Source organism: Mercurialis annua, linkage group LG1-X (assembly GCF_937616625.2).
Source record: "Mercurialis annua linkage group LG1-X, ddMerAnnu1.2, whole genome shotgun sequence".
Taxonomy (NCBI): domain Eukaryota; kingdom Viridiplantae; phylum Streptophyta; class Magnoliopsida; order Malpighiales; family Euphorbiaceae; genus Mercurialis; species Mercurialis annua.
In genome coordinates this window covers 43,861,674-43,870,710 of record NC_065570.1, presented here as the reverse complement: position 1 = coordinate 43,870,710, position 9,037 = coordinate 43,861,674, and the positions used below count along the sequence as shown (strand labels likewise).

Genomic DNA, 9,037 nt, shown 5'->3' with positions numbered 1-9,037 from the left:
AACTATTCTATATTTCCGGAGATACTATAAATTAAATTTATTCTTAAATTTAATTTACGTTCTCCCGGTCCTATCAATTATTCCTTACGTGGAATAATTTAATCCTTTAATTTTACGGGGTGTTACACTTTATCCGCAGCAGCTTCTCCGGACAGCTTCTTCTTAACAACAGTCTTCGCCATGACGCGCTGTCCCAAGGCGCGGAGATCAAAGGCCAAGAACTTCCCGATATCATAGTCAGAATAATCTTGACGAACCACTCCAACGGCGGTAGCACGAAAATCGGTCAAACAACCAGAAATATAAGCATTCACATATTTCCTATTCTCCTTTTGCTCAGTCAATAATCTATCACGAACCCGTTGCACCTCCAGAAGGGAAACCTCGCGATCAGCAACTTTTCGCTCTAAGATCTTGCCCTTGTCGACAGCTGCCTGCAAGGAGTTTTTCAGTTTCTGAATCTCAGCCTGAGTGGATCGTCGCAAAGATGCAAGCTCTTGCTCGTGTTTCTCCAACAAGTGGTTTTTCTGCTGACGCAGAACAGAAACACCTTGAACCACCTGACCAAGCAGTTAACAAAACACCAAAGAGTCAAGACACTAGATTAAGTAAAATAGAAATGAAGTGACTAAAAGAGTATATACTTACGTGCAATAGAGAGGCGTCAAATTTGTCAAATATGTCATCAGCGAGTACTTGCCTCCAAGCGTCCATATCTCCATTAAGTTAAAGAAATTGGAAGTATAAACCAGATACATCCGGGTCCTCAATAGACGCACAACCAAGATGTTTCTCAATCCAGACACGAGGATCCGGACACAGCTCCAGATCAAGCTTTCTGCTTTTTGCGGACGCCTGCTTCAGCTGAGTAGAGGGTTCAGACATCTTTTTTGGAAGAAGCATCCCCTTTTCTCACAGGAGGTTTTCTCAGCGCAGATCTTGTAGCAGGCATCGTTTGAGACCCCCCAGACGTAGTAGGCGTTGAGGTAGCAGGAGCAGACGTAGAAGGTACCACACCGCCCAACTCCTCAACGAAAATCTTAATGTCATCCAGATAGTTCATTTCTGGAAACGCAGCAAAAACAGATTAATATACGCAATAAAAATTATAAACAGTAAGAAATTAACATAGCCTTTTCAGAAGAACTTAGATCCATAAGTGAAGCAGACTTAATGGGTTCATGGGAAAGAGATTGGCTACCCGCACTAGGATCTGGAGATCCATCAGAATGATCCGCAAGGGGAGCATACTCAGGAAACATACGAGCCAGGTAATTGTTAACTAGGTAAGGGGCATTGAAACATTTGATGCGTGCATCACCAATAAGTTGTTCCAGAAGAAGCAGACCCTTCTTTGAAGGTTTAGTAACATCAACTTTCAAAGGTTTATCCAACCAAACAAGGGGAAATGAGGAAAAAGCATTTTCATGACCGATACAGAAAAACAAATTTTGCCAGCCTTTGTTGAGTTTGGGAAGACCAGCGAGCAGACGTTTGCTCTGGACAAAAGGAAGATAGAGATAAAACTCATTGGCCCGTCGAGAAACATTGAACACTTCAGCTAATAAGCCAAGAGTCGGAATAAGACCTTTATAGTGAACTAATTCAGCAAAAGCACACATCAATCGAATAGCATTTGGGTGAATTTGTCCTAGAGGAATTTTGTGGGTAGTACTGAAATCACGAAGAAAAGGAGTAAGAGGAAAGCGAAGACCGCCTCGAAGTTGTTCCTTATAGATGACGATACGGTCAGCACCAGGGCGATAATTAGCACTAAATGATGAATCACAAGAGTATAAAGCATAATCAAAAGGAATTTTGTATGTTTCGCGAATACCAGCAAGCATACTGTCGTCAATCCTAGAAATAAAATCACCCAAATCCCTACGGTAATCTACGGTGGTCCCAGAGGAAGGAGTAGCTACACTAGATCGAGTGCGAGTCATGATGCGAGGAAAATAAAATAAAAAGAGAAAAGTACCTGGTATATATGGAGACGAATGATGATCGCCAAGAAAGAAAGAGGAAAATGGAAAGTTGCAGAAAACAAAATAATTTGAGAAAGAAGAAAGAAAGGAAGTTATAAGAAAAAATGTGAAAAGACGCGTGGAAGAGAGAGAGCGTACAAAGGAAACTAAAGAGGCGGATATTTTGATTTTCAAATTTTTGAAATTCAATGTCCTCGCCACGTGGAACAAAGTTGGATAATTACTTAATAATCAAGGTTACCCAGAATTGAACTCATTCTGACAGGGCATAATGTTAAAAGCAACCATAAATGGTTGAACTGCGGAATAGAGAGGGGAGGGGATAATGATGGATACGCAGTTGACTCCAATACACATGGTCAACAGACGTTAAAGATGGCAGATACTAAACAGCTGAAATCAGTCAGTAGACGTAGATCCCAACTGACATGATCTTCGGAATCCGGAAATAAAGAGATTAACCTAATCTCAGTAGACGTAGATCCTAACTGACATGATCTTTGGAATCCGGAAATAAAGAGATTAACCTAATCCTTATCTTTTACCAGAGTCCGAATTAAACACAACCACAGGAAGATGACCTTGAGTCAATAACTTGGAGAGGATTCTATATAAAACCAGCGAAGACCAAAGGTAAAACCCTAATTCATTCTGTTGAAACTACGTCATTTATCTTTAATCCTACAAGGTATATGACTTAGGCATCAGAGTGTGGTCAGACACAATACGTCCGACTCATTCTGACCTGTGTTCGTGATCTCAGGTTAACAAGAGAAGATCCTACCATTCAGAGAACCATCATAAAGTATTATACGTATAAACACGGGGTTAACATCTAACTATTAAACGTTTTATGAGACGTGTCAGCGAGCAGAAAGGTCAGTAGACGTGGGATAGCGAGAGCATATCATTACATCGACCACGTAATTGATTGGATAGCGGTCACAGTGAGTTGCACTTTATTTTCGTGTATTACATATTAAAGTTATTTAATATTATATTTTATATATACGTGTATTGTTTATACACATCACATAATATATGACTTGATTAAATGCTATATGTTCTATCAAGATTATATACGAGGAACTAGTATTCGATCCGGAGAAACTAGCTACCCATTGGGTGTCAATAGGCTGTGTGATCACCAGTATCGAGTCAGTCTAGTGTGTTTGCATATGAGAAATGATTTGATATATACATGTATGATATGATATGATGTGACATGATATGGATATGAATATGAATTTCGAAGTTTGACAATGAATTCGATACAGGTGAGCACTCGACTACAGTGTAGTCTGGAGTCCCCGTATCTAGTGAGTTGGACTCACACTTTGGGATTAAGAGATAGGTCGCGATCGACGAGGTAGAGTGTGAACACTCCCGGGTCGGACCATTTGGATCAGTACGATTTGAATGCATATTTGAAAGTTGTGTCGCATGTTAGGATATTAATTTTGAACGGATCAAATACCTATTTATATGTATTATTTTATATTATTGTTTTCTTGAAATGCGATGCTATGTTTGTTTTATAATAATACCGTAAGTAAAATGAAAACTCACTCAGTATTTTCCTAAATACTGACCCCTCACTTTTGATGTCTTTCAGATGCTTAGCGTCTGGGCCTAGTTAGAAGCCAATTTTGGAATCCGAAAGTTAGCTGTGTATGTATAGTTCTCTGACTTCTGTGAGAGCTGCAGTAGTAGTCCAGTGTCGACAGAGTAATAGCCTAGACAACAGTATATTTTGATTGTACATATTACTTGCTGTCTTGTTTATACTTTTTTAGGCTACGTGTTTTATATGTTCACGGCACCAGATGCCGGTGATATGTTTGATACGCTAACTGATGTTTATAGTCCTGCGAGGCCAGTTCGTACAGGGTTCGGTAACTAGAGCCCGCAAGGTTTTGAACCGTTAGTGTAAATATTTGGTTATATAATATATATGTATGTTTGCTTCCATTATTTGATAGTATATGTTTCTTATTTGTGAAAAATTGTTAGTGGTTTTAGGCTTGCTATTGGTTTCGGAGCTACCACTCCCGTTCCCTGGCGCCAGTCTTGGCTCAATATTTTGGGTCGTGACATTTGCCCATGAACTCAGTGCTCACATGGCAGGAGATGGAGAGACTCTTCCATACTCAATTTTATCGTGCAGAGCCAGAGGTTTGCATAACAGAATTGTCAAGGTTTTCTCAAAGGTCTGTAGAGTACACCGACATGTGTTTACACCGCTTTAAGAAAATGAGAAGCAGGTGCAAGATTGTCCTCCCTGAGACTGAGTATGTGAAAATAGCTCAGAGAGGCTTAGAGATTGAGCTCCGGAAAAAGTTCCAAGGGATGGAGTTCAGGGACTTTTATGAGTTAGCTGCCAAAATGTCAGAATATGAAGAACTCTTAAGGGAGGAAAGCCACAGGAAGAAGGTGGCAATTGGTACTTACTATCAGGAGGTTAGAGCATATGAAAACGCAGTAGCCAACCTCACGGCCACCGATTCATGCACATGCCCTATGTTTGTTAAGAAGGCACCTGATGGCTAGAAGAAACAACAAAATTTCAATGCCCAACCTCAATACACTTTTGAGGTATCAAAAACAGAAGGAATTTTTGATTTTTTGTTGAAAGAGAAATTCATTACTCTGCCTCCTGATCATATGATGCCTTCAAAGGAGGAGTTGAAAGGAAGAATATTGCAAGTTCCACAATTCCTGGAACGACTCAACCAATTCATGTTGGGGGTTCAAAAACATTAAACAAGATAGGATCGCCAAGGGAGTTTTGAAATTCCCAAAAAAGAAAGAGGCACTTGTGATAGATGAAGATCCTTTCCCGGCAGTGGCGTCTGTGAATGCCAGTGACCTTTCAAATCTTGATGTGTGGTTTTTGTTGGACATAAAGAGAAGGGCTCCAAATCAGGGAATAAAATGATCAAAGAGTTGAAAAGGAGAGGAGATCAGAGGTGAAGCGAGATTACAGAGGAGAGAGAAGGAAGGTATCTTACTATCAAAGAAGGCCATAAAGACATGTCTTTCCGGAGTGGCGATCCTTTATGTGGAGGAGAGATGAACAACAAAAACTCCTTTTGCACCTAGAGAAAAACAGCCAGAGGTTCCATCAACCTTTGAAAACCGGAAGAAAGAACAAAGATTTGTGGTACCGCCATTGGTCTCTCCTTGTCCAAGGTGGCACACCAATTATCACAAAACGTTCCCGCCTCCACTGACAAGAACTCAGAAGAGGAGGCGCCAGAGGTTGAGGGCTGCTGCAAGAAATGAGTGGCAGTCCAGACACTTGGAAAACCCCAGAAAAGCTGTTGAGAAAAAGGGGTTAAAAGAGATCTTAATCCAGAAGGAGCAACCTGGAAGTCAAAAATCTTGTGAGGCAGTAGAAGTTAAAAATAAAACTTCTCACGTGCCTTCCAAGAAGGAAATTTCAGATATGGAGTTGTAAGCTTTTCTGGAAGGGCGGTTTTCAGGAGGTAAAATGAATTTAGACGACTTCCTAGAGGATGACATGGAGCTGGATGACCTGTTAGATGAGGAGATCCTACAAGAGGGCATGAGACTAAATGACCTTTTGAAAGAGGATACTGATAATACTTCAGTAGAGGAAAGCGCCAAATTTCAGAGGAGATCCTTAGAAAATGGTGATTCAGAGTCAGACACAGAAGGTGGGAAGCAAACATCCATCGAAGTGGGTGAAATCAAAATCCCCCTAACTTGCAATGCTTTTACTCTAATTCTGCCAACAGATTTTAAAGGTCCAGATGTAACCTCCAATGATCTTGATGAGGTAGAGGAAATTCAAAGGGAGGAACCTAGATTCCCAAAGGATGAGTGTCGCAGTCAGGTGACTATACAAGAGGCAACTAATGAAGGGCCAAAGAGGGTAATTTTCGATAAACCAGCAGAGGTGATGACCAAAAACATCAAGCCTCTGTATATTAAAGCTCACTTCAAAGGAAGACCGAAATCCAGAGTCCTCATTGACAATGGATCGGCGGTGAACATCATGCCATTCAAGATGTTACACCACTTGGGTAAAACAACGGAAGACCTCATTTCAACAGAGATCAGTGTGTCTGCCTTTACAAGAGAATTGACAAAAACCATTGGTGTTCTCCCAGTAGAGGTAACCGTTGGAAGCAAAACCTCTTTGTGTGCATTCTTTATGGTGAACTCTTCTTCCAGCTACCAATCACTCTTGGGCCGGGATTGGATCCATGCCAACTGGTGCGTTCCTTCATCTCTGCATCAGTTTTTACTCTTTTGGAAGGGAAATGAGGTGGAGGTGGTATGGGCAGACACAAAACATTTCACCACTGCCACAAACATTGTTGAAGCCCGTTACTATGATTCATGTGTTGGTCCCATCAAGTTCACTGGAAGAAATATAAAGGGCCAACCAAAGGAGAATAAACCTCTGGAAATTCATGAGGAGGTAAAAAAGAAAGCATAACAGATTTTCGGATCAACGGCTATTGTTCCTTACAATAAGCCGTGCTCCTCAATCGCCATTGAAGAAATCCATGATTAAACTCACTTCTGGTGAGTTTGCAGCAGCTGCATCTGCTATCTTGAGGGAACGTATGCAGTACATTATGGAATGGATTATGGAGGAAAATAATTCGGCAGAGGTTCTAGATGCCGAAGTAGTTTAAGAAGAAGAAGAAGTTTCTGAGGATCATGATATTGGCTTGGAGGAGCTAGAACAGGCACCTCCTTGGATAGATGATGAAGCCATCCATGTCAGAGAGGAATTAGAAGAAGTGAACCTTGGAACCTTGGAATAACCTCAGGTAACTTATGTTAGTAAAAACCTAGAGGAAGATTTAAAAACAAAATTAAATGTACTCTTGCAGGAATACAAAGATGGCTTTGCATGGCAATATTCCGACATGCCGGGGTTAAGCAAGACATTGGTAGAACATCGGCTTCCTATTAACCCTGAGTTTCAGCCATGCCGCCAACCTCCAAGAAGAGTGTCTAAACAAGTTAAATTAAAGGTAAAAAAAGATATTGAAAAATTGTGCAAAGCAGGCTTAATTAGGCCTGCTAAATATAGTAATTGGTTGGCAAATGTTGTTCCAGTGGTTAAAAAGAATGGAAAACTTAGAATATGCATAGATTTTAGAGACATAAATGAAGTAACCCCTAAAGATATTTATGTCACGCCAATTGCTGACACTCTTATTGATGCTACAGCTAATCATTCTTTTTTGTCTTTTATGTATTGTTTTGCTAGATATAACCAGATTATTGTGGCTAAAGACGACATCTCCAAAACGGCATTTAGATGTCCAGGAGCTATTGAGACATTTGAATGGGTGGTCATGCCGTTTGGTTTACATAATGCTAGTGCAGCATATCAGAGAGCTATGAATGCCATCTTCAACGACCTCTTAGGTAAAACTATGGAGGTTTATATTGATGATGTTGTTGTAAAATCAAAACTAGTAAAAGATCACTTGAAAAACCTAGAGGAAGCATTTAGGAGGATGAGAGTTCACTGTTTAAAACTCAATCCTCTTAAATGTGCCTTTGGTGTAAATGTTGGAATTTTTTTGGGGTTTTTGGTCCATGAAAGAGGCATTGAAGTGGACCAAAACAAAACCAAAGCTATTCGAGAAGCTAAACCGCCTAGAAATAAAACACAACTTCAGAGGTTTCTTGGGCAAGTTAATTACCTAAGGAGATTTATATCTAATCTTGCAGGAAAAACAAAAGAGTTCTCATAAATTTTAAAATTAAAAAAGGAGGACATCTTCAGGTGGGAAACCATCCATCAAGAGGCTTTTGATAAAATTAAAGAATATTTAATGAAGCCTCCTGTGTTGATGCCTCTCAAAAAGGGTATTACCCCTGAGGTTGTACATTTCAGATGCTGAAGGTTCAATTGGGTACCTATTAGCCCAAAGTAACCAAGATGGACATGAACTGGCCATTAAATATTTGAGCCGTTCGATGACATCTACAGAGGTTAGATATTATCCTATCATGGTACTGTGCCTGGCTTTATTTTTTGCCTGCACTAAGTTAAGACACTATCTGCTTAGTAATAGAGTCTATGTGGTGTCTCAAACCGATTTAATGAAATATATGCTAAACAAACCCGTTTTATCTGGAAACATAGGAAAGTGGTTATTAAGTTTGGCAGATTTTCATTTGATTTATCATCCCTTAAAGTCGGTCAAAGGTCAGGCCCTAGCAGATTTCCTAGCCGACCATCCATGTATAAACCTAGGAGATGAAAGTATATTCGACTTGCCAGTTTTTATGAACGAACCTTGGATGCTTAAATTTGATGGGTCTAGTATAGATAGGTCTGCTGGTGCAGGAATCGTAATTGTGTCACCTTCTAGAGCCAAAACCTCCTTGTCTTTTAACCTTGATTTTGAATATACAAATAATCAATCTGAGTATGAGGCTTTGATTATTGGGTTCGAAATTCTCTTAGACCTAGGTGCTAAAAATGTCAAAATAATTGGAGATTTTCAACTAGTTATTAGACAAGTGTCTGGCGAATATAAATGCATGAGTTACTCCTTAACTTATTATTATGCTATTGCTAGACAGTTAACAGAGATTTTTGAAGAGGTTGAATTGGTACATGTTCCTAGAGAAGAAAATTGGGAGGCCGATGAATTATCACAGCTAGCATCTGGCCTACATTTGTCAGAGGAGTTAACCCACCGACTAGTGATGGTACAAAGAAAAAATCACCCTTGAATTTTTAAAAGAGGAGTACAACTTGATATTTTCAAATTGATGATTATCTAGTGCAGGATTGGAGGAGGGACATAAAAAAATTTCTGGACAATCCGAGCAAGAAAATGATGTATAAAGTAAGAGTGAGAGATGTTAACTACGTACTCATAGAAGATGTTTTGTACAGAAGAGGATTTGACAACCTACTGCTAAGATTCCTTGGAACTACAGAGGTACTAGAGGTTATGAAACAAACTCATGAAGGGACTTGTTGATCACACCAATCAGGAATGAAAATGAGATGGTTAATTAGGAGGCATGGCTTCTTCTGG

At 39.8% G+C, this 9,037-nt stretch overlaps 1 protein-coding gene across 1 annotated transcript; it reads left to right on the top strand.

Moving 5' to 3' along the window:
- Nucleotides 1-5,511: 5,511 nt before the first annotated feature.
- LOC126670652 (uncharacterized) lies at nt 5,512-8,980 on the top strand. The gene is made up of 5 exons (XM_050364432.1): nt 5,512-6,438; nt 6,521-6,649; nt 6,797-7,662; nt 7,850-8,702; nt 8,783-8,980. Exons 1-5 carry the CDS (start codon nt 5,512-5,514, stop codon nt 8,978-8,980), a joined length of 2,973 nt encoding a protein of 990 aa, XP_050220389.1.
- The last annotated feature ends 57 nt before the right edge of the window (nt 8,981-9,037 follow it).

Bases quoted from the DNA above. Each gene is read 5' to 3' on its own strand.
- LOC126670652 (XM_050364432.1), top strand. From the start codon at position 5,512: ATGGAGCTGGATGACCTGTTAGATGAGGAGATCCTACAAGAGGGCATG. The intron at 6,439-6,520 runs GTAAAAAAGAAA...TCGCCATTGAAG, and splicing joins CTCTGGAAATTCATGAGGAG to AAATCCATGATTAAACTCAC. The intron at 8,703-8,782 runs GTACAAAGAAAA...TATCTAGTGCAG, and splicing joins TAACCCACCGACTAGTGATG to GATTGGAGGAGGGACATAAA.